Raw genomic sequence first — 26,733 nt, 5'->3', positions numbered from 1 at the left:
GGTCAAGTAAACCATACTGTAACTTAGTGGGAACTTTATTCCAGTCTGATCAGCACAACAAGGTTCAGGTACAAATTCCAGCCTGCCAAGTGAGCATGAATGTACAATAAATGTCAAAAAAAAAAAAACTTTCATAGTTAGCTCAGCTTGGACTGACTTCATTTTGTCCATAACAAGACATTGACATTGGTCCAGGTTCCTATTTTCTGCAAGCATTAAAAGAGGGTTTCCAGTTCTAGCCAAAGTTATCTGTTTTATATATGTCTCTATGGCAGGACACAAATGTTCAGCTGTTTGGAAATTCATTTATTGAATGCGTGTTCAGTTGTTAATTATGAGATACGGATATTAGTTTTTTGGCTAAATGCAGGCAATTAATAAAAGCATTGTTTTCCTGCAATAAAAACAGCCCTCGGGAACCCCACACTCCACCCATATTTAGGCTAAATCTAAAAAAACCTAACACACTAAAACAGCCTAATAACAACAAACCATGGTGATGCCACAGTTCACTTTGTTAGCCTTGTACCTCAAATTAGACCCCCTCCACGAATCGCTGTTTAACCTGTGCATGCACTGCATCCTTAATGAGAACTCAAAGAAGCTAGTCAGCTATCCGAGAAAAGCACTCTGTATTTTAAAGCATGTGTTGGACACAGATATTCTAAATGATTTGCCAATGCTTGAAAGCCTAAAAATGGTAAACGGGACAGCGCTAAATGTCTCACAAAAGTTTTTTCAAATCCAACCCTGGGTTTGTACATTTTCTTCACAGCTTTGCCAATTCCACCCTTTAGCGAGGACTGGAGGGTGAAGACTAGTGCCTGCTTCTTTTTGAGACACGTGAGGCCAACCACCCTTTCTTATTGAACAACTGAGCAAGCTTGGAGGAGAACATTATTATGAGCTAATAGCCAATTTGGAACCTAAATCCCATATTTCTAAGTGATTCATAAACTACAGTGTTGGGACATACACAATCACCCCATTAAGGATAGAAAAACTAAGCTTGCAGACTTCATTTCTCTAATCTTGTGTGAAGGCATGCTCTCACTTATTAAATAAACATTAGCCTAGGAAGGTACTCTAGCAAAACCAGAATGCCAAACATGCAAATGGTCAGACTGTAATACTTTATAAAGCTTACGAGTCATAGGCAATTAAAGACAGTATCAGTGACAAATGCAAAGCATTTTGGGTTTAACAAGACCAGAGTCTCTACTGTAATATGTGGCTGTAATTAAAGTCAGTGTGACTCTTTTCACTGAGCCTTGTCTGGCTTGAATTTAATTTCCTGCAGTGGTGGACGCATGTCTGCTTTTCTGCTCCCAAGCCGCTGAAGTGTGGAGTGAGTTTGTAGGTTCCGGAGTACATAAATCTTAATCGTTAAATGAGTTCATACGAGAGACCAATGTGGGAGAGAAAGGTAAGAAAACAGGGAATAAATGATAAGATGGACAGAAAACCATGCGTAGAGAAAGTTTGAAAAAAGAGATAGTGTGAAGGAGTGTACCGATTAAAGAGAAAGCGCTGGTTGTGAGAAGGCTTTAGATGGATTAGCTCCCCATGAGCTGTATCGATCCTGCTTCTTGTGCTCAAACTTGTTTACATGCTGTCTGCCTTCAGTCTCCCATGTCTGCCATACACAAGTGTGTGTGTGTGTGTACGTACCAGTGTGTGACTCTTTACCCCCCACTATCCAAAGTTCATCCAAGCATTAGAAGTTAATCCACCATAATAGGGAAAAAAATGAACGAGGGAGGGAGAAAGACAGGGGGCGAGACAAAAGAGACGGAGAATGAGAAAAAAGAGAAGGGAGAGGGGGATAATGGGGGGATTTTGCTGGAGACAGAATGGGACTAAACAGGAAGCTTAGGCCTGTGTTTTGGTTTGAATTAGGCCGATAACCTGCACAGACAGTTCCAATGCTGGTTGCAGTGTTTTTGTTTTGGCATTTTCCCCCCTTCAAAATCCACCTGTAATTATCTTGCTTCACAGATAGACAGACAGAAATATAGTAACAGTTATGCCATCAGAATGGGATGCTTTGGAGTAGCTGCTCATGAGCCTATCACCATGATCAATGCCATGTATTGACCAAAGGTAAAGCAGTAAGTCACAAGAGAGATGATAGATGATATCACAGATGATAGATGATGATTTTGCATGATGCGGATTGCCTAAAATTTCCTTCACCATAATATAATTTGTGGTCTATAAAAAAATATTGCAAAGTACATTCATTCGTTATCTGTAACCGCTTATCCAGTTCAGGGTTGTGGTGGGTCCGGAGCCTACCTGGAATCACTGGGCACAAGGCAGGAACACACCCTGGAGGGGGCGCCAGACTTGCAAAATACATTGATGTTCAAATCATAATGTATTTATTTACAAAAATAAAACATTCATAATAAACTATTCCTCCACCACACAATGTAGTCTGTTAACAGTGAGCACTGTTGCTAGGCAACATGATTGCCAAGGGTTAATTATATTATTGTGACATATCCACTCCTTGAAACAATTTTGTTGATGGGTTTTCAAGGCTTTTAAGTTGAGTAGAAAAGCATAGATTTTTGTCCACTTTCTAAAGGGACTTGTATTCTAAAGCAGAAGATGCAGGAAGTGGAAATGGCTTAACTGAGCAATGTATAGCACTTAGCACCCTATGAAACTGAATAATATTGACTGGCTTTTATATAGTGGTAAATTAATTTGGAATTATGGAGTTCATATATAACGAGGTGGTCAAAACTATTGGAGCTCCATCCGGTAGTTTTTGCGTGAGCTGGAATAGTGTTTGTGATGCACAACTATTTAGCCAATGTCAGTCAGTACCTGCCTTCTCAGTAATGTATAGGTTGTTCCTGAAGCTAAGAGGGACTCAAACTGAAGAGGTGCAATGTGTCTTGACCAGACAAATTAAGACATAGAAGATACAGGAGCAGAAATCAGAGGGAAACAGAAAGGGGAATTAATAATAAATGCGATAAAGGGGTGAAAGCCGGGTAACAACAGAGAGAGAGAGAGAGAGAAGGGGTAAATAGGAAAAAGGAATGAAAAAATGGAGGGATGGCAGGTGTGGGCCTAATGGTGGAAGGCACTGTGACTTTTAACAGCGGGGCTTCAACCGACTGCATTTTGGATGCCCTTCTCCCCCCCTCTTTCTTCCCCCTCCCCCACTTCTTTTTGCCCTCTTTCATCCCCCTCTTCCACTCCTCCCTCCCTCGACCTTAAATTCTCTCTCCATTTTGAGCGTCAGCCTCCGGAACAGCTTTACCCGATCTTGTCCGAGATTTACACACACCAGTGCATTCGCCCTATCTCTGCTTTACACACACTAACACACATACACACACACACACACACACACACACACACACACACACATACAAACGCTGCAGTCACAGTGGCCTCATGAGACCTCCACACTCTTTTAATTGGCTCTCACTATTAGGTTTCAGAGGGAGGCAGCTCTACTGTAACCAAAGCCCCTCTCCTTTGCTCTTATTAGATTAGCACATGACTGTACAGCAGACATGAAAACAAACTTTTGCAACATTTAGCAGCACATTTCTGACCTTATGATTACATTCAGTTGTGTGTACTGTGAAAATACACTGACCGGACCTGTTTGTGGTCCCCCAGTGAATGTAGCTACTGTAAGTTGAACTGTTATAGCCACAAACATTCAATGGTGCACAGCACAGCTTGGAAAACTCTAGAGAAGCTGCACATGAACGTAAAGTCACCATGCCCATAGCATTGCCTCTACTAGTGGAGGATATTTACCCCCCACCCTCCAATCACTGGGCTGTGGAGCAGTGGAACTGTGGTCTCTGAAGTAATGAAGCACCATTCAATACCTTTAGGATGAGCTGGAGTGGAGTTACTGGTCCAGAAATATATCAGTACTTGATCTTGCTAATGTTCTAACATCTAACCTAAATTCTTCTGATAAGAGTAGAGGCTGTTACTCCAAAAAAGAGATCAAAACCAGTCTGTTAAAGGGGACGTCTACAATTATAGGGAAACACTGTTCTCTGGTTTGTTTATGTTCAGAAGCTCTGTGTCTTTTAATTTGGAACAATATGTTTGAGGGGGGAAAAGATTGTTTGTACGTGGCTGAAGTGTAAATTGTCTGTAAGTTTTTATTCACTGTTTGTATTCCCACAAAAACTCTTTTTTGTAGCACTTTTGGTAACGCAGTTAGCCATCTCCCGAGACATTCCACCGTTAGTAATACGAAAGAGAAAATATAAGTAAGTATTACCCACCTATGGAACAGGAATAGAGCAATATCCCCATTTCCATTCGTGCTTTTCAAAGTCTGGAGTGCTCTCCACTGTCAAAAATAACCCCAGATGACTTTTCTCTGCCGTGAGCAGAGAGAGAGAGAGAGGAGGCCTAGCATACCGGATTGAGACACATTGTTTTTTTGTTTTTTTTTGCCATTTACTGACACTGGGGCTTTGTGAACAACGTCGCCTGTTGATTCAAATTTTGGATAAGCAGGTGTTCATATGTATGAACTTTGAATTGCTTTGAAAATGAATTGAAGAAATAGAAGTAGGAATGCAAAAACAAACAAACAAACAAAAAAGATCAAGATCAGTGCCTCACACTTTGGCAAGTTAAATTTTAAACAGCATGAATAAAATGGATACTAGCTGGTTTAGTAGTCAGCAGTGTGTGAGTGTTGAAGGTTTTCTGACAGAACTGTAAGCCCTGGGCTACAATGTAATACGTCAGTGACTCTGTGGCCACAGGGATTTAAGCTTCTCTGCATCTTTTCTTTCTTTCTTTCTCTCCTCCTCTCTCTCCTCTGTCTCTCTCACCCTGCCAAGTCTTGGCCTCATTAGAGGGGTAGGGATTCCAGCGTAATGTAACTGGCCCACTGCCAGCCAGAAGTGAGAGAGAAAAGGGGAAAAAATATCAGCAATTCTGTATATTATTTCAGGACACGTTCCAACTTAATTTGGAATACTAAAGATTTAATTGGAAAAAATGCTATTGCAAATATTTTAGATTTAATGAGTAATTGATCGGAATAAGAGTATGATGGAAAATGCTTTATTATATTTCCTATTAAAGGTGGTGTTTCTCTTAACACAGTGTTAAGGTTTAAAGGCAACGACAACAATACTAGTGAACTACAGTTCCCTTGTTTTTTTTGGTTGGTGGAACTGTATGTTTGAGGGGAAAAATACGACAGTTTGTAAGTGGCTGAAATCATATTAAATTGTAAGTTAGCGGTCTCCCGAATTTAAAGGGAGTTCCACCTCAAGTAATTTGAAGCAGCAAAAATAAGTCAATATTACCCACATATTGAGGATAAATAGCACCAGATCCTCAAAATGTTTCATGCATTTCAATGTTCTGAGGTCGCTACGCAGTCTAGAACCTTCCAGATGCTGTTTTCATGGCTCAGGCAGAAACGCCTAACAAAAACCTGAGACATTTTGGGTTAATACCCTTCAATTTTTCCTTATTTAAGAACTCACGGCTATGCATATACGCGCTGAAACTTTTTTTGAGTGTACAATTCACAGACAGTCACCCCAAGTGGAGTTTGAACCCACAACCTCAGGAACCTGGAGCTGTGTGACAGCGAAACCTCTTGCTGTGCCACTGTGCAGCCCTGTCCAAAAACACATATTGGTAAATGGATTTTAATGTGTGATTTAGAGTGTATGTTAACATGTTGTGCCCATTGATGGACTACAGCCCTGTCCAAGGTGTGTTCCTGCCTTGTACCCAATACTTAGTACTTAGTGGGCTCTGAACTCACAGTGACTCTGTTCTGGATGAAGTAGATCCACAAAATGAATAAATCTTTATTTTTTCAACACCACACCACCATTTGCCCAAAGGGGCATATTCTTTTCATTGTGTTAAACTCATTAAAAATGGACCAATATTGATGTTCCAAATTTAATTTGAGTAAAATCTCACAAAATTAACTTTTTACATTAATAGTAAAAAACATATTTTTATTTTGAGAGATACTTGCTTTCTTTTATTTTGAATATAAAATTTAAAAGATGGTTTTAATTTTTATACTATTTTCTGTATTAAGTTAGGTTCAGTTTTATATATAAAATATCCCTGAAAAAGCTTTGTTAAGGAATTAGCATTGAAGATCTGGTTAATTTTCTTGGTTAGGAACAGTATAAGAACCCTAGTTCTGAAGTCGTCCTGCTCTGCACATTTGTGTTTTTCCTTTTCCGGAACACCTGATTCAACTCATCAGTTTAACCCGGCTTTCCTGGGAGCGGGACTGAGTGTGTTAGAGCAGGGTACTCTCTAACTTATGCAGGGCAGGGGTTCAATAGTTATAGGATGTAGAAGCACAGCTGTTAAGGTGATTATGTTAAAAGAATGACAATGAAGTAGAAAACAAGAGAACAAAAGCCCCATAATAACCAGAGGTGTGCTGCCAGTGAAAGTGTTACACTGTTTAAAGGCACAATGTTGCAGAGTGGGCTCATGGCTGGAAATTGACTTTTTTTTTTTTACTTTCACTGTTATTTTTTCAAATAAGTAAATCGAGTAATTTGAGTGACTTTATTTGAAAACTAGAACTAGATTTAACTGAATAACAAACCATACATATTTAAAGATTCTAAAGTAACATATACACTATATATTCTAAAGTATTAACGTTTTTCCACTTTGCTGTTGCTTGTGTTAGTTTGCAAAGACAGACAGTGTAAACTTCCCTTCAAAGGCATCTTAAATCCGAGTTAAATGTCTTAAATCTACATTAAATGCTTGTTTCAAGAAGGAAAGTTAAATATCTGTATGTTTTCATGGTATATGTGACTTACATAGAAAAACAAAATGAAAGCCCAGGGTTGAAATGGGATACATTAAATCGAACCTTCACAATCTACTATTAAATAATATAATATAGTACCCTTATGTTCCTGAATTAAACATAACAGTGAGGTAGCAACCAGTGACCATTTTTCTGAGTGTGAAAGGCTTTCATCATAAGGGGGGGGGGGGGGGGGGGTAAATGGGTTAAAGTAATCAATGAGCTAAAACTCTTTATTTTTATCTACAGTGCTACAGTCTCTTATTTGTTTTGCTTCATCAGAAGCCCATATCCTGTCCTGTGGGTCAGCACTAGCAGCTGGAAACAATGCCCTGTTGATATGGTCCCATTTCAGGCCTTTGTCCTTCTGCTTATCTACAACACAAACATTAATCCGACAGGCAAATATTTAAAATGAAAAAAAGAGAGAAGAGCAAACACCAGCCGAAATGTGTGGTTGAGGATAGAGCCCTGTAAGTGATGCTAGGGACAGAATTATGTGACATTTTTAAAATTCTGTGTTACTAAAGCATTTTAAAAGCAATTTCTCTTTATTTTATACCTTTCAATGTAAACGTGGGACAGGTTTGCCTCTGTGGAAGTTAGCCGCTAACTAATGACAATGTTAACTGAGCCTGCTGATCAAGGGAGCCCATTTCATCGCTGCTGTTCTTCAGCTACCTTCAGATCATCACCACTTCTTTTTGCTGGAACTGTTGAACAAGGGGGGCTGTTATTATTGCTGCTGTTTGGTGGCTAACATCCTGCTATTACTCCTGCTAGCTGCAGCTAATGTCGACGGAGGGAGCACGTCTTCATTGACACTGCAACCAGCCTGCTATCCTATAGTTTATTAAAGCTGGTGTCTACTGTAACTGTCAATTTTAAGAACTGTTTGAATGAGGTGTTTTGGTGCTGCTCACATGATAGCAACCCTCAGCACTCCTTTCAGTGATATTTTAATTGTGATCTTTTCTGGTGTCTCAGATATTTTGTGGATGTTTGGCATTTGTGTGATACATCACAACTGCCGTTAAAACCTGGTGGAAAACACTAACTACCCAGTTTTGTTAAAGTTATTTAAAAGACATTTGCGCTGGCTAGTATTCCTCTGAGTTATGATGTTAAAGGGAAGGGCATCCTACACACCCAAGGCCAATTGTACTTTCTTTGACTCCCAGCTTCAGATGTCTGAGAGATCACTGAGGATGGAATTTGCCATCTCCTAATGACAGGGCCAAAATATAGACAGTTGCACCACTTGGCAGCTGCGGGATTTTTTCCCCCTAGTATAAGGCATATCACAATCACTGTATGATGCAATATAATCGTAATGCTAGTTTACAGTGCACATTGTGCAGTGCTATTGGAGGGGTAAAATGTGAAGTAGCTGCAGAGGGTATGTCAGAGAGAGAGAGAGAGAGAGAGAGAGAGAGAGAGAGGAAGGACACCAGCACTCAATGTCCTAAAGCTTTTAGTGAGATTAGTTTGAGTCTTAATGTCTCACATGGCCTTGCTATTCATCTTCTGCCTCTGCCTCTCTCTCTCTCTCTCTCTCTCTCGCCATTTCTCCTTCCCTCTATCCTCTCTCATAAATGAGTTTCACTGTTGTCAAGCCTTTGCCTGCATTCTGCAGCAGTGTATATAAAATGCACACAGCAATGTCACTGTTCTCCTGACAGTGTCACCTTCTCCAGCAGACTCCCTGTCACTGTCTGAGAATCTCTCTCCCTGCCCTTATCCTATCCTTTATTCCCTTATTCTCTTTCTCTCTGTGTCTCCCCCCACTTCATACTAACTCTCACATTCAATTTAGCTCATTTTTGCTCTCCATTACCAAATGCAGCACCATTAGCCTCCATCTCTGCATGCTGATTGACGTCGTTAAACAAAGCATATCATCATGCCCTATCACGGACCATAATCTGCCAGAATAAATAGCTGAAATGCAGGCTGAAATTGCACAAACCAAACCAGAAATGGTGCATCTACATTCTTCAAAATGCAGATACACTTGTCAAGCTCCTTTTGTTTTTACACTCAGGCCTTCATTAAACATCAACATTTTTTTTAGATTTCTTCAGAACTCTACTCCATTTTGCTAAACAATACACAATATGTATAATCTGGTCCTACCATGGTCTCTAATATGCCAGAATAAGCAGCTGAAATGTAGCCTGGAATTGCACCAGCAGTCACAAACATCTCCGACTGTCACCCTCCACTTCCACATGTTTTTGCACCTGTGCCTTCGTCCCTTTGCTAATATGTGTCTTCCTGCATTTTTTTTTCTTATTTTCTTCCCCCATCAGTTTCTCGGGGCATTTCACTGCTGCACAATTTCCCAATTTCCTTGCATTACCTCTCAGGAGAGATCTCAAACTTGACTTCACAAATGCTCCTGTGGCCAAATGCTGTCTGAGAAAAAAGTTACAACATCTAGTGAAAAGCTTTTCCTGAAGCTAATTGCTTCCATTTGCCTCAGGACTGAACATGTAGACTTAAGTGATTTGTCAGTGGGTTGTTAAACTACGTCTTATATTTCTTTCTTTTTTTACTCACTGTAATACTATTTATTGTCGCTAAAAAACGCACATATTGTCAGATCCTATCACAGACGAATAAATGCTTGAAATGCAGTCTCAGCAATTTCAGGCACAGTGCATCTACCTTCTTCAACAAGCATCTCCACCTGTCACCCTCCACTTCTTCTCATTTTCACACTTGTGCCTTCCTCCCTTTGCTAATACATGTCTCCCTGCACATTTCAGGTTTGCATTTTTCTCATCTTACCCCATCAATTTCTCGAGCCAATTCACTGCTCCCCAATTTCCTCTCATTACCTCTTGCAAGAGATCTCCACAAACTGTCTTTCTCCAAATTTTATTTTCATGCTCACTCTGTCCTGGGAGAAGAGGGACCTGGGGAAAGTGGTGTTAGGTGGTTGGGTTGTGGGGGGGTGCAGGTTTGGAGGTGCGCTGAGTAATTGGAGTGCCTGAGGGTACAAGGGTAAGGCAGCGGAGGGACAGGCTGTCCCCAATCATTAAATATTAACTGGCTGTTTCATCTCTGGCCCCCTTTGCTGACACTCCCTAATTAGGTTCCTGTCTCTTCATTCGAGCTCCCATCAGGTGCATCGTTTCTAAAGGAGCGGTTTGGGGCCGAAATCATATTTAGGTAATTCGTCCCCTTCCTTACACATTGGAGTAACTAAGCCAAGATATGATCGGGGTTCTCTAGTTCTTCAAAGTTAATGGAACTAAAATTTAATGGTAGCTTGTGTACAACAATTTTTAACTTGGAAACTGGAGAAGCAGCCAGAATTCAAGGCCCAAGCTGCTCCTACATGGAAAAGGAATGGTGCTTTGAGTCAACGTGTTTCAAGTGCATCAAATATTTGCACATTTAACAAAACTCCATTATAAAACATTGAAATAAATTTGAAGAAAATAATGTCATTGATATTAAGTGTTTAAATTTGAATTGAAGTAAATTTGAAATTACATTAAATGTGCAATTACTGGTCTTTGTGCAACGAAATGTGTCTTTTGATTTTAACCCATCTGTGGCAGTGAACAAACACACAGACACACACACACACATTGGTGCACTGGGGCAGGGAACATAAACCCGGAGTGGCGGGAGTGGTTGAGGGTTAGGCACTTTGCTCAAGTGCACCTCAGCTGTGGATTGAGGGAAGGAGGGGTAGTTCACGCCCCAATTTTCCTGCCAGTCGTGGGAATCCAACCTTCTGGTCCCAACTCCGCTCCTGTATCTATTAGACCCCCCCCCCAAGCATTTTTATTTGTCCAGTTTATAGCCATAGATTTGTATTTCCGAAAGTATTCCAATACCAGAAATAATGAATAAAACAGGCGTTGAGTTCCACAAAAATAGCATATGATCTCCACAGAAAATTACAGACCAATAGAATGTAACACTTTTAAGCAACTGCACATGATTCTAATTCCCAACGCCAAGAATTGACTAGATGGGCATAAAGCCACCCAGCATTGGACTGTGGAGCAGTTGGACTACATTCTCTGCAGTGATCAAAGAGTTAGAGTGGCATTTGTGATGCACTGTTAATCCATCATAGCTGTATGATGCAAATTTTCTCAGCAATGTTTAAATCTTTCCCAGAAGAGTACAAACTTGACCAAGGAATACTCTTGATCTCTAAATATATACTGGATGAGCATGACTAGAAACGTTAGAAAGACTGGGACATTGTTATTATTGGGCCGTGTTATTGATAAACAGGGTGAAAGTTGGGTGAATGCAGAGCAACAGATGAACGAAATACACAAAATGCAATGGAGCCAATAAGAAGGACCGTGAGTGTAGGGGCAGGGACATGATTTTATTGTTATGGCTGATCAGTGTATCTGTACAGCCAATGCTATACAGAGTTCAAACCACATTAGCATTTTGCCTGATGCTAATTAATGGCAAATAAACGTACAGAAGTTACATTAGCCTCACAGACCCCGTACCCAGAAAATGACCATTTACCACGTTTGATACAGGCTCTAATGTTTATATTTGCGTCAGCATGGTCTGCAATCAAATCGTGCTCCATCACATCAAAACCTCTGATAAGATTTATTTTAGTCAAACACACATGACTGGATTCTCAACTCAAAGATGGATAACTGCAAACATGTCTCCGTTCCTCTGACCTCTTATCAAGCTGGGAAAATAAATAAGAATAAAACATCAATTGCAGCAGCTACAAGTGAGATATTACGTCTGAATTATTAATTGAAGTTTTGACGCAGTACCCTCATAGACTAAATAGACCAGCTAACTAACTCAGCCATGAATTATAGATACAGAGGAGAGCTTGCAATAACCTTTAATCTGTCTGGTACACTGAGTTAGCATGGGGCAATCTGTGCATACATAATCAGCACACTAGCTTTGCTGATATGTTTTTTTTTTCTATCCGTTCATCATTCTTATGAATAAAACACTAAGAAGATTACGCATTAGCAAACTCCACAACTTTCTTCTTGCTAATGATAGCTCAAAATCTCTGAAGGAGTCATCAGATAGATCTGACTTTGAGGCAAATTCTCACAAAGCCACTACTCTTTGGGCGATATGTAGACAAGCTTCTACTGAAATGAAGCATATTAACAAGTAGCTTTTCCTGCCTGTACTATACTAGATGTTTGAACATTTCTTTTATGATTTGACTGCACTCAAGCAGATTTATGCTGCCGCGTTGATTCAGTGCAGCGCGTACTGCCTTAGCCTGTGCATGTTCTACTATGCCAATGTGAGTGTTTACACCCCCGTCCCATTTTTTGCCCTAAGCCCTAAGGCCTTCCTGGAAGTGTGCATTTTGATGACATTTGATGGCGTTGTCGAAGGTTGAGCAAAAGTGGCACCAGGGTTCAAGTGTTCAAAGGGTCGGAGAGTTAAGAACAGAACGAGATATGTGCGCCCTTCAGGTGTTTACATCACTACAGCTTAAGCATAAATATGTCTAAAGTTGTTGAGATCATTTATTATAATATCTTATGAATATTTGGAGGCTGTTGCCCACAAGCTTTTAACTTTCTGCTTTTTGCTGATCTCAAGATGTAGCCGCAACCCCACAACATTGTAAAGGCCATGGAAAAATTGCCCGTAGAACAGATTCGGTTAATGGATTGCTATTTGGTGCTACCTCCAAAAAATATCATCATTACCTGCTATCACATCTTTCACCTCTTTTCCTCCATGCCTGTCCTCTCATCCCTTCATTCCTCTCCCCACTCCCTGCGGCCAACTGAAGCGCTTGGATCAAATGAGTTTGACTCATGACCCCATCACCGTGGCGACCACGGCAGCCAGCCGGAATGTCCGCAGGACAAAAGGCAGCGAGTGAGCCAGCCTTGTAGACCACTTCACTCTGTTTATCCTGAGAGAGAAAGAGAGAAAGAAGGAGGGAGGGGCATTTTATAGAAGCACTAAAACTCTAAGGGCTTCTATATGGCTTTGTATATCTGTGAGAGAATGAGAGAGAAAGTGAGAGAGGACACAGATATTTGTTTATCATTGCTTCAAGGGAGGGTTCAGGAGGTTGTGCAAAGTGAATATGTAGCATTTGATTGGCTAACGACTGTTAGCACAAAGCTAATCATAATGCATTTTATTGTGAATACAACTGCCTGATTCATGTTGTAAACGTAAGAGTTCATTCTACTTTTCTGAAACTTTTCCGAAACACAGCATGCTTACACGCTAAAGCATCAGCAAAACCTAACTAGCTAATAATAGCGAGTTAGCAGCACTGGGACCATAATTTCAACATGGAACCTAGCTTTCTAATAAAACTTGCTTAATAAATACAAATATCTTGCTAACTTAAGCCTGTTCATAAATTCAGCCGTGAAAACAGCTCCCTTGCCACGTTACTCATAACGTAGTGTATGACAACTTTCATAAATCAATTTTGAAAAAAGTTTGGATTTTATTGCCCTAGCATCATGTGGAAGGTGAACTCAGAGAGACTCCATGCCACTCAAGCTAATTTAACAGCACTTCACAAGTAGTATCAGCTTCTTTAGACACTTGGAGCAAGAAATTACCACATTGACAGTTTAGCACAGTGACTTTAAACACAGTTCCTGTCTTCTGTTCTGCTGTCTGCAGCAACTGATACCCTTTTGCATTTATGCTCTGATGTGTTATGCACGTCCCTGTTTCTTGCTGTGCTACAAAGTTCAGGAAGCACTTTGAGAATTGCTGCTTCAATAGCTAGCTACTATTATTACATACCAACAGATCATTTGTATGGGCAAAATATTTCACCTGTAGGTGCATCCATTGTGGACAAAGACTTGTATATCTTTACTGAAGAGCATTAAAACAATAGCTATTTCTGAGTTGTCACAACATGCCCATATGCATATCATGGGCTATAGAGTTTTCAGAGTTGTGTACTATGGAGCATTTGCATTCTGTGGAGTGATGGAGAATCATTTAATACCTTTAGGGATGAATTGGAGTGGCATTTGTGATCACAAACTTCAATACCTTACCCCAATAATGTTTTTATGGTTGGATCCTCACAGCAAACCAGCATCTAGTTCCAACATCTAGTGAAAAGCAAAGCTTCCCTGAAGATTAGATGCTGTTACTGCAGCAAATGTGGACAAACTATCACATGTCTCTATTATTTTTGTAATATTGGATGTGAAGGTGACCACAAAGCTTTGGTCATTAAGTGTACATAACTTACATCACCTTGAGAAGTCATTAAAGAGGCTGTGATGTGACTGATTCCACAACGGTGCTGTTTTCTGAGTTACCAGAACTTGGAATGCTGATAATGTGATTTCATCCAGTGTATGACCTTTATACAGTGGAGTTACTCAACCAGTAGGCCATGGTCCTCTAGTTTTCCAGTTGTCTATAGTGGGTTGGTCTTAGCCCTTTGTGAAGTAGTGGTACATATTGTATATATCTGGGTAGACACTCATTTTGTTTCCTGGGGCATGAATGCTTTGTAGTGAATACCTAGGTGGGCCGGATTTTTTTTTACAGTGTCTGAAAGTAAGTCAGGGGCACTCAGTATCTGTGTGAGTTTAATGCACTAAGAATAAATAGAAGGATGATTCGAAACAGCTGTCTGTCCAGACTATAGGCAATTTCCTCAAGTTTCCATTTTGCTTCCTCTTTTTCTGGACTCATTTTGTTAGCATGACATTCTTCTCCAATCACTTGCTGAACTCATTCCTCTTTCACTTCTCTTTCCATTTTGCGTATCTGTCTCTGCCTTCTCTGCTTCCTTTTGTCTCTCTGTTCATGGGTCAGCATTGTCTTATGATTCCACATATCTTTCTGTCCTGCCCTGTGACTGCCTGTAAATGTGTGTGTGTGTGTGTGTGAGAGAGAGAGAGAGAGAGAGAGAGAGGAAAAGACAGAGACAGAGAGAGAGCCAGCAGCTGTTCTTCACGCTCCTGCACCTGTTTTTGACTCATCATGGCGGTGATGACTGATGCCAGGCCCTACATGGACCCACCCTGACCCTCTACACCCCCCACACAGACTAAACACACACACACACACATTCAACAAGTCCATCTCTGCAGCTAACATCTGCTAACATCTGTCTGAAAAATATCTATGCTTACCTTTCAGTATACAACCTATAAACAGCTTTTTAATTTGTTAATTCAGTTACTTATCTCCATAGACACGTACAAAACTAAATGGGATGCTATGGAACAGCTGCATATAAGTCCAAGGTCACGATGCTCTTTAACATCTTCTTTGCTAGAAGAGGGTTAGGAACAGCAGCTCTAGGCTGAGAAGCAGTGGAACTGTGATCTCTTTAGGGATATCAACACATTCGACATCTTTGGGATGAGTTGGACTGATGTTTGTGATCCAGTATTAATGCAATCAAATCGCCACAGAAATGTTCTAACCACATTTAAAAATCCTTCCCAAAAGAGTTGATGCTGTTACTGCAGCAAAAGACTCTTTGCTTGAAAACTGCTTTGCTTATAATATAATAATCAAACTTATTAAGGTGAAATCTAGTTTTTGATTTTTTTTTTTTCCTTCTTAGAGAATCTGAGGTAATATTCAATAGAATATTTGAAAAAGGAAGTAATCGACAGACTATGACAGTTCAGTCAGCTCAGAGGGAGCAGTCATAGCGTCAACACAGAAACAACACCTGTCTCGTCTAACTCTAAGCATCAAAGGCTAAAATGTAAATTTTCAATGAAAATTCAAGTGCCATATCAGGCTGTTTTGGAAGTGTATTTGCATAGTAGGTTTCTGCAGACTTCTTGGCACTTGCTGAGGCTGTGAAGCATGCCTGTTCAAAGTAATTATGTAAATATGTTTTATCAGGAGGCCACTGTTTATGGAGTGTGTCTATGTGTGTGTTCACCTGCTCACACTGGGACTGTCACCTTGCGTAAATGCCAGTGGGCTCCAAGAATGGGTGGGTGTGACTGTTTATTCAGTTTACTTCTAGCAACTTGAAATGTTTTGCTGGTCCAGCGACTCCCTTGTCGCAACCTTGGTTTAAATCCATTTTTCACAGAAGCCATAAAATACAACTTGTTCCATATGTTTCAAATGTCACCTAAAGTTTTTTTTTTTTTTTAAATGACGGCGGTGGTGCTGCCATTTTTTCCCCTCTGCACAAGTTAATGGAGAGTGAGCTGGCCTAATTGCTCTCTAGCAGCTCAACACAGACAAGTGTCAAACATTTTATTGTTTGATTATCGATTCATTGTTTTCAACACTCCCTGCAGTGCCACTGTGCTAGCATACTGGATTATATTACATATTGCGAAAAGACGGACTAATATTTGGCCTTAAAGTGTGCATGTATGCGCATAAAAGAAATGTCAGTGGTTGAACGGGAAAAACTACTAGAAATAATGCAACCTTCAGCCAGCAATTTATAGCAAAACTAGCATTTTAATTTTTTAATTTTAAAGAGATTTTTGAGACCTTTATCAGTTTAAATATGAATGCTGATGTATTATTCTCTGCTAGCTCTCCTTTATTGGATGGTCTACTAGTTGTTTGTGTGTGTGTGTGTGTGTGTGTGTGTCGTTCCAGTCCAGACATCCTCGTGTTTATTTTGCCAACATGAAAACTAGAGACACAGGGGCAGGCTAATCCTGTTTAGCACCACACGCTAACTCTGCCCTTAACATCCTTTGCCCGCTTTTGCAAATAAGTCACACAGAGGACACCCACGTTTATCATAAAGTAGTGGCACCTTTTTAAAAAGATGACTAACACCAAAGTGATCTGTGGTAAATGTTTACAAAAGCTCCCAGTTAGGTGAAAGAAAATCGTATGTTATTCAAGTTGTTAAGTATTGCAGCACTTTCAGTCTGTGTTTACTTTTATGCAGTTAGTGCATGGAGCAGGAATAGAGCAATATCCTCATCTCAGTTCTAGTAGAGTCTAGTGATAGAGTTAATCTGAGGGTAGTCATGGTTAAGGTTAGGATAAGTCTCCACAAAATGTGTGTGTGTGTGTGTGTGTGTGTGTGTGTGTGTGTGTGTGTGTGTGTGTGTGTGTATGAGCACACGTGTGTATATGCACCCAGCCTAATGATACTAATCATACCATTCATCACTCAGACGCATCAGCCCTCCCAGTGTGTGTGCGGGCGCTGTTGTTATGAAAAGGAATGATAGGTTGAGGGGGCATGAAATATGGAGGTGGGTGGGGGGGTGCATTTCAAAAAAGAGAAAAAGGAGGTTGGCAATAAAAAAGGAAAGTCACATGGGCACTGAGTTTAATGGAGGCTGATTTTTTTAAGGACGATGGAAGTAGAGAGGAAAAAGAGAACGAAAGGAAAATGGTGAATGAAAAGAAAGAAAGAGACGTTGAGAGCTGAAGAGGAGAGGCAGCTGGCTCGTCTCATAATGAGGCCCTGCTCTCCTGCTGTGTGCTACACTGTGTGACTGTGTGTGTGTGTGTGTGTGTGTGGTCAAATTCTACAGTTTAACTGTAAGAAGAAAACCAGAACTGAGAAATTTTTTATTTAGTGAATATAGATATATATATTTTGTTAAAACTAGCATAGTGGTAGTTAATATTAGTCATATTAGGGGTGTATAGATCATAATGTTTTGTGACTGATTCTGATTTTGACTCATTATTTTCGCACAAATAGAACTCTGGTCCCTACAAGCAATTTATTACAAACAACAAAACATTGGAGGGATAAAATGCTCTTTGTAATTCATACACATAAACATCTCAATTCATTTCCTGCGGTCCAATCACATAACAGGAGTGACATCACTAAGTAGACAGTTTGTTGACTTGGGTTTTTTAAAAGCAGCTTAGTAAATTGAAGATGTAAGTTAATATCACATTCGAAAACTAAACCATATATTCCAAATTGCTCCATAGCCTACAAGGAAAGGTGAATATGATCCCTGTCCAATGAAGAACGTGTCTCAGTTTTTGTGGATTTTTAGTGTAGTGCATCGTTTAAACACGGCAGCTGTCCTTCACATGGTGTGACTATTTCATGATGAATGGACCCACAGAAATGTGCCAGAATGACTGGGAATAAAATCTTTTTACATTGATTTACATTGAAAGTTAAGAGTGTTTTTTCCTTCTTCTGTAAAGTTACTATTTTGGGGATTTTTTGATTGGACAGCGGTGAAATACTGAAAAATGAGTTCATTTGCCTCCATATTTTTACATACTGGACCTACTTATGATTATTTATTTCTGTTTTTTTTTTTTTTTTCTTTAGAATAGTGACTATGACAACTTCTTCATTCTTAAGTCTTAAGTAGGGCTGGGCAATCAATCAAAAATTAATCGAAATCAACATTCATCTTCTAATCGACATAATCTTGTTTATATCAATTTTTTTATTCTGTTATGTCCCCACTGTGTGTTCATGTACTGTCCCTTTAAAACCACTCTACCAAGCTGTAGTCACGTGATTCTGCCCCCTATCTGCCACATGGAAATATCCTAAATGCCGAGGCCAAACAAGCGACTCAAGCATCTCGTACTAAAAAGAAAATCACGGCGTCCGTGAACACCGAACGACACCGAACAAAAAGAAGTCAAATGTAATTGCTGAGAAAAAACAGTTTCAATGACAAAAGCACAATCACACACGAAATATAAACAGCGCTCAAAAAACAAGAGAGGAACAAGCTCCCAGCGACATTAGAAAAAACATCCATATTTAATACTGGAGCATATTACAGTACAGGCCTCGTCACTGAACTTTGAGCGTCAAAAATACAAAATCAAAATAATCGTTCAGTAATCGTGGTAAAATGTACAATTAATCGTGATACTGATTTGCGCTGATATCGCCCAGCTCTAGTCTTAAGGCCTCAGTATGGACAGTACAGTAATAGTGCTGTATGTATATAATAGTATGTTTGTACTTTATAGACAAAATACAATAGATAAACTAATGACAAACTCTAAAACGTCCCAAAACATACAGAGGTAACGTGTGGAGCTCCACTATCAGCTCCACAATAAATTCATACATCAAAGTGCAGACTGCCTTATGCTATTGATTAATACTTAGTGTGTGTGTGTCCATGGGCCCTCACTCTCTCAGTGTGAGTGTCTGTCAATGTATCTGTCATTTGCGGTGGGGACGTCCCGTACCCATCTGTCCATCCCTCTCATCCTCCATTGCGCTGCCCCTTTCTTCCTCTAAATCCGATTATCCTACTCTCCGTCAGTTACCGGACCCCTTGACCCGCATGCACATAAAAACACACACGCCCAGCCTCCGTTGGGGTTCACATTGGAAAAGGAGGGGCACTAATTACCCCTTAATTGCCCCTCTCTGTCTGTCCAGCTGCTCCCCGGGGTAGGAGCAGGCCCACTGCTCACACAAGGACAGTATTCTAAGAGATAGAAGGGGGACGGCACATAAAAAGCTGGAGATACGCAACACATGGTCCTTTTTTTTTTTTCCCTGAAAGTGCTCTCAAGTACAGCCATCTCTAATGGACAGATGCTCTTTCATAAAAAGCGTGTTATATATATAGTGTATTATAGGGCTGTACAGTTTAAAATAATATGTATTATTGTAATTATTTTTATTCTCATATATTACTCATTTTAAATTGTCTTCTCATTTTTTTTATTAGCTTTGATATTCTTCATTATTTTTAACTCTGAATATTTCTGCTAATGATTAAGCTCATATATAATGTGTATAATTTTATAGGGGCTCATGTCAATGATTTGGTATTTGTTACCAGCTGGAGGCAGGTTACTTACCTGTTAAGTTTCAGGATCTAGCCTCTAGCATCTAAAGTTTGCCATGATGCATCTCTGCTCATATACAGGGATGGTTAGAAGAAAAATTAAGTATGAAAGAGAGTAGCGGATATAGTTGGTGTGTCTGTTAAAACAGTAGGGATGAACACAGTATATAGCATTAGATTTGTCTATTACATTTCCTTTTAAGAAGATGGACCCATCCACGATGTACACATCCACATTCGATAATGAAAGCAGCCTCGAACACACCCACAAGAGACAAACTTGGCTCAGTTTAAGCGACTTGTCTCCTGCTAGTGTGAATACAGGGCTAGAAAGCTGCGTCATGTCATTGAAGGCTGTTCCACTGGGAAGGAGCCTCCACTCAAGAATGCAGCGTTTTTATTGGATGTTTGGAGGATGGTTCTGATGTATTCTTCACAAACTTCACAATGCACTGCTTATGTACCTTACAGAAGTATGATTATACTAGTATGATTGTACTTGTACATGTGCAATGACAATAAAGTTGAATCTAATCTAATCTAATCTAACCTTGGCATTTACAATTGTCTCTGTATTGGAATGTCTTAAAAAGTATTTTTACAGCTTTTAAATTGGGCAGGTGCTCTCTTTCAAACAGCTTCTCCATTTGTTGTCAGCTGTCAGCTTCTCAGGAGGAGTCTTCAGAGGATTGTCTTACTGAGGATTAGAGTGATACTTACTGAGTGATAGATAAAGGCTAAACAGTAAGTTCTCCCCAAAAGCACTGCATTTGTTCGGTTAGTGTAAGTGCAGTAGAAATGCTCAAACTCTTTGAACTGTTGCATGTTTTCCAATATAGAACACATTCACTGGTTTTGACTTCTCAGTTGGTCTGATTGCGTCACCTGGCCAGTTGATCTAGTGGCTGTTTTATTTCAAAGTAGAAACAGCAGTCAATGAAGAGGTATATTATTTTCATTACAATCAATGGATGACTAAGCTTTGATTTTGGCTGGACTGCCTTTTTATTGAAATAATAATGATCAGAATACTTTTAGTGGTTTTTTTGGCACACGCATTCTGCCCAAATATGAGTCTGAAATAACGCGTGTGTGTGTGTGAGTTTGACATTCTACCAGGGTCGCACAGCTGGAACTCCACACCTCAGTGTGGGGTCAGAGATCAAACAAGTGTTGACATTCTCATGGGACATCTCTCTTTCCCTCTCTCACCCACAGTTTTGTTCTATATTTCATTTGGCATTAACTTTGCTTTTGCTTCTCTGAATCTCACTCAAAAAGTAGAGCAGAGTAGAGTAAAAAAGAGTAGAGGGCGGCATTGTGGCACTAAAGCTACTATAACTGCCACACAGCAGTGGGTTTAATCCATGCCCCAGATCAATATCTATAGGCGCTTTTCCATTGCATGGTATCTACTCTGCCCTACGCAATTTTTGGGGCCTGGTCCCTGGTAAGTTATCTATTAGCACAGCTTTCCCCACAAAATATAGTTGTGAATTCACTAAACACAGCCTCTAATGGGAAACGCAAGCTTTGGAAACCACAACAGTGGCAGCAATGTTAAACATTGTTTACTCCGTGTGTATTTGCATGTTGTTTTTGGTTTTTTTTGGGGACTGAACATGACTTAGTCGCACACCAGTTTAGACATCAGTACACATTTTTCATTCCTAGTTCCACTGTCCATCTCTTGCAAGTGTTTTTCATTGGCCACCAATGCCAAAGAAATTCCATTCTGGCTCCTTATTGGTGGAAAAGCGCTACCAGAGATTTGAGATACCCTACAGATAATGATACAATGTGATGATGAAATCAGTTGCAAAAATGTAATTTACAGTCCAGAGCTAGATATTTGCAGAGGACTGAGTGTTTTAAATGTGAAAAGGATATAACGGAGGCCACAAGTCTAGGAAAGAAGCTATTCCTCGGCCTGTTAGAGTGGGATCTTATTGTCCTGAATCGTTTTCCTTACAATAACAGTTCAAACAGAGAGGGATCATGGTGTGTGTCGTCTTTGATGATGCTAATAGCCTTCTTCCTCAGTTGGCTAACATAAATATAGTCCAACTTTGAAACACTGGATTGGATGCCCTTTCTGGTGCTCTCTCGATATTTCTGTGGTACCTGGGCCTGTTTCAGCAGCCTGAGGAATTAACATTTGCTAAGATCTATTTAGGGACGTCATTTAAACGGGAAAATAATTAGACTGGAGCATTGTAGTGTATTTTCCTAAGATTTTGAATGAATTTGATAAAAAGTCACTGTCATTTACATTCCTGTTTTTAGAAACAATTTATGTCTTCATGTAATGTCAGTCACTGCATGTGAGTTTGATTCACTATGCATCCATCAGTGTCATTAAATCATATATAACAGGTATAACTGTATCATATTAAATTATAAATAATAAATAATTATAAATAACAGCTCCAGGGACCTGCATGTTGTAGGTTCCAGTCCCACTCCGGGTGAATGTCTGTGAGGAATTTTGTGTGTTCTCCCCGTGTCCACGTGGGTTTCCTCCGGGTGTGATAACGCTGTATTTGAGCCTCCATCCAAGTACCAGGTTCCAAATTTGCCTAATAGCCAAGTAGGGCCTAGCTGAGATGAGTAGGTACGATGCAGTGGATTGGCACCCTGTCCAGGCTGTGTTTGCCTAACACCCATAGAGTTTTCCACCAAAAGATCTCTGGTTCTTGGACCGGTTTCATTCCTGATTCTTGGAACCTTGGTTCTTTCCAGTGAACCGGCCCACGTTCCTACAAGTTTAGAGAGGAACCAAGAATACATCATCAGAACTATCAGCGTTCCAAAAACACACATCGGTAGGTGAACTGGCTATTCAAAAGTGTCCATAGGGGTGAGTGTATGAGTGAATGTGTGTGTTGTCCTGTGAAGGACTGGCGCCCCGTCCAGGGTGTGCCTTGCGTCGAGTAGGCTCCGGACCCACAGCGACCCTGAACTGTACAAGCAGTTAAAGACAATGAATAAATGAAAGAATGAAAATATAATTTAATTTAATGACACTGATGGTTTTTATAAAGTAGCAAAACAGTAGTAATAACTCTAGACTGCTAAGGGTTAATTACACTCCAGATGCTGGCAGAACAGACTGCATTAGTCTGATTAGTCCTGCATTATAAATGCTCTCAGATCATAGCGATCTAAGAGTTCCTTAGTCCTTTACTCTGCAGTTACTGGGTTTTTTTCTGGACTTCAGTGCCGCAGAGTGTTCAATGTGTTGATGCTGAGTTCTGTTCTGGAATCCAATGCTTTTAGCGCCTTTAAGAAAGCTTGGGCACACACACTCACACACCTGACTGTGTTAGTGGGCCTTACTGCCCTGTGAGAATATATAGCGCAAGCCTTTCATAAGGCTTTGTTTTGTTTTGGTGTCTCGATGGAAGATGTGCGTGCCTTCATGTGTGTTATGTTGGAGCAAGAGACTAGTCCTGAGGGATTTCAGAAACTGCATGGATTCTCCAATAAAACAGTAAATAAAAGTCCTCTACATAGGCAAAATCTTGTGGACAGTTTGTCCAGTCATTCTTCTAAAATCAAGGGAAACAACAGTCAGTTTGTCCCCATTAAGAGCTGTAAAAACTGTTAGTCAGTGACAGATGCTGTAAATAAACTTGAAACATTACTGAATTATTGTACAGCCTTCCTTTGGTGGTTTGATTGCATTCAGCCGCTAAAGCATTAGTGAGGACAGTAACCCCCTCACTCCAGAGAATGCATTTGTCTGATCCAAAGCCCAATGCTGAAGGCTCTATACCAATCAATCCTTGGCACCGGTAGCCTAAGGCTCATATGCAGTTGATCTAAAGAAAATGCCTTTCTATAGAGAGCACTGAGATTTGTACCTTATTTATTTATTTATTTATTATTATTATTATTTTCTTCCCCTGATTACTTTAAATTCAACCTTTGAGGGGCAAAGAAACTTAAGCACGCAACTGTATGCATTGCCCAGCCTCAGTGTCACATGCACAAACTCACTTCTAATAGTCCTTTATAAACCATGGATGGCCTCCCTACCAAATCCTATCATAGCACAAGGTTATCAGCAGAGCAGGATCTGGTCTCTCTTTCTCTCACTGTTTCTTTCTCTCTGCACCTGGCGTAGTACACAGCTGCTGTGGGTGTTTGCACGCAGCAAAGGCACAATGGCTTTAGTGTGTGTGTGCGTGTGTGTGTGTGTGTGTGTGTACGTGCGTACATGTATCCTCTCTCTCATCAACACTGCCCCTGGAGCTGCCAAACTGAACAGTGTGAGCGCCTGGTCAGCTCGGTTACCGTAAATGAAGCCCCAGTCCAGTGCTTTAGCTGGAAATGCATGAGATCAGATTGGCCAGTGCAGAGACTGGGTGAGCTGGACTGTGGTGAGCTGTGTTTGGCTCATTGTCATTTAAAGGAACATGTGCTGAAACTGGCACAGCGCAGTTTAGAAAGGTGTAGAATGGTGCTGTGATGCGTTTTCTTTGTGGTATTTTAACCAAACCCTGTCACAGTTATAAATATCCCACTGAATTGTGTTCATTTGTGGAAAAGTGATACAACATGTCCCCATTAAACATTATATTCTCTCTCATTTATTGCCTTTATTTATGAACACTTGGATATTTGGGTGGATTTATTTGCAGTTTAAGAATATTATTCCTGCCAGATGTACGTTAAAAATGTATTAAAATGAATAATGACTGTACACAATGATAATAGGACATCTCTGCTTCTTCCCCTCTGTCTCTCTGCAGTGTGTCTGGCTGAGATCACAGTCAATGTCAGTCCTGAGGTGGACGTGATTAAAGGAGAAACTGCCCGGCTGCCCTGCAGCTATAGCACATCTGATAAGTCTGTTGTACTTGCCGAGTGGTACATTGTGAGTACATTCAACCCTTTTAGTGCCTGTATAAATAGAGTGATTACCTGACAAATATGAAAAAGTGCAGGTACCAGTTCCATCTGATTTATAACGATCTGCTGAGCAAGTCCCGAAAGGTAGCAAAATATAGTATTTATGAAAGTGTGTAGTTATTGCTTCTACAGTGTTTTCTACAAAGGTTAAGCCTTTTAACATGAAGAATCACATTGCTTTTTAGACCCTGAATGGACATGTTTACAGTTTTTGAGCTCCATAGAGTGGGTCTCCCATATGGGGGTGGCCATATTTAAATTGTGGCACATATATATCCATCTGTTTGCCTCTCTGTTTTGTCTCTCTCTCGCTCTCTCTGCCCAGGATCAGTCCGGTACAAGGAAACGTGTTGCCTACAAGTCATCCACAGACTCCGGCCTGGACTCAGACACACCTTTTGCAAATCGCCTCAAACTGGAGGGCATGACCTTAGTCATCACTCACATCAATGTGGATGATGAGAGGAGCTTCTTCTGTCAGGTCACTGCAGGCCCATTGGGCGTCAAGGAGGATGAGACCAAGCTTAAGGTTTTCTGTGAGTTCGCTTCACTGTCCACAAATGCACTTATGAACAGCACTAAATCACAGTCTTCCTGAGGAAATACAGGTCTGATTTAGTGCCACTGTTTAGGAATACAACTCCAAGTGATTGCGCCATGGAACATTTAATATATCAACAGTGGAAACATAGGATCTGCGAATCAAGACAATAAATAAACAAACTTCAGTTATCAGCTTAATAGCGTAAAGGGGAATATAAGCTTGATGATTTTGAGGGACTACTGTTCTCACAGCAAAACAAACCCAGGTTTATTTTCATCCAGAAGCTCCACAAGCTTTTAATGTGGAACAGTATGTTTCAGTATAAAAACGGGATTGTAATATGTACGTGACTGAAGTTCAACTTGTCTTTAAGTTTTTATTCACTGTTTGAATTACCACATTTGTAACTCATACTGTTTAGATTTGTAGCACTTTCTGTGTATGTTTACGTTCATGCAATTAGCTGTCTCTCAAATTTGGAGTTAGTTCCATTTAACGTAAGCTGTAACAGTAAAAATAGTTCAATGTTACCCACCTATGGAGTAAAAAATAGAGCATCCTCTACACTTTTCATGCTTTTTTATGCATTTTTTACTGCATTTTGAGGTCTCTCTGCCATCCAAACATCTCCAGATGCTATTTCTCATGGCCCATTCAACAACACAGTGAAAAAGAGCCATTTTACACAGATAACCTACTAAAAAAAGACAAAGGCAAACAGACCTGAGAATCAAACATCACCTTTAATAGTGCTAGCAAACATTTAAGGCAATATTACAGCACTTACAGCAGAATAAATAATGTCACTATGGACAAAACCGTTCTGTATTCAAACAGTAATCACACAATAGTTCAAGGTTTGTGCAAGATCAGAGTAAGGGGAATACATTGTGTCAAGTCTTTTTTACCTGTTTGCAGCTGGTTTAACTACAGTATTTTAAATGGCACAAGGTGTCGATTAAAACAATGATCTGCCACTCACAGGTCCATTAATTAAATTTTTTGTTGTCTGTCATTGTGATGTCACAAGAGATGGTATTTCAGTGCATCACTTTTGATTTTCAGTCCCTAGAGTCTATTCAGTGGAGGCAATTCTCTATTTGTCTGGAGTTAATATTGAAACATATGGTCCAAGTCTCTTTAATTCAGTTTATTAGCCTAGAGTAATGTTTCTAATGAGTTAGTCAGGAGTCAGTTAAAACTGTGAAGATTGCTTTTGACACAAATGATTAGCTGAGCGATTCCACCCGTCATGTTTGATGGATGTCATTTTACTGGCCTTAGGACATGTGCCGAGGGGTGTGTGTGTGGTGTGTGTTTTCACAATGACCAACACAGGACAGTGTGTCCTTGCAGGTCCCTAGTTTAGAAAGAGGAATCAAAAGTTATCAAAAATAAACTGCCTCAGCGTTAGCGCTATAAATGGAAGATCATGAGTTCAATCCCTAGTGATGCCACAGCCATTTGTGGCTAAGTGTAAAAGAGAGAGTAAATGACCTCACTCTGTCTGTGCTGGTGGGACTGCCGTCACTCTTATACCATCACTCAACATGATGCTGGCACATGCAGGGTTCTGTTAGCTAACATAACAGGGTTGGGCAGTTAAGTGAGCTTTTTTAATCATGTTGAGCCCCACTGACAAATGATTTGCTGCCCAGCACTCATGTTGTAGCCAAAGGATGGAACTTGAAAAACTGGGTATA

The 26,733-nt window shown here is 40.2% G+C and overlaps 1 protein-coding gene across 2 annotated transcripts in view; it reads left to right on the top strand.

The window, feature by feature from the left end:
• bcam (basal cell adhesion molecule (Lutheran blood group)) overlaps positions 1 to 26,733 on the top strand; it is a 74,957-nt gene that overhangs the window by 26,695 nt on the left and 21,529 nt on the right. For both annotated transcript variants that reach the window (XM_066683493.1, XM_066683492.1), the window contains exons 2-3: positions 24,327 to 24,451; positions 24,812 to 25,022. In XM_066683493.1, coding sequence (XP_066539590.1) covers positions 24,327 to 24,451; positions 24,812 to 25,022 — 336 coding nt within the window. The remainder of the gene's footprint in view (positions 1 to 24,326; positions 24,452 to 24,811; positions 25,023 to 26,733) is intronic.

This window comes from Hoplias malabaricus, chromosome 10 (assembly GCF_029633855.1).
Source record: "Hoplias malabaricus isolate fHopMal1 chromosome 10, fHopMal1.hap1, whole genome shotgun sequence".
In the NCBI taxonomy this organism is placed as follows: Eukaryota; Metazoa; Chordata; class Actinopteri; order Characiformes; family Erythrinidae; genus Hoplias; species Hoplias malabaricus.
Note: the sequence above shows the minus strand (reverse complement) of the source record. Positions and strands in the feature narration are given on the sequence as shown.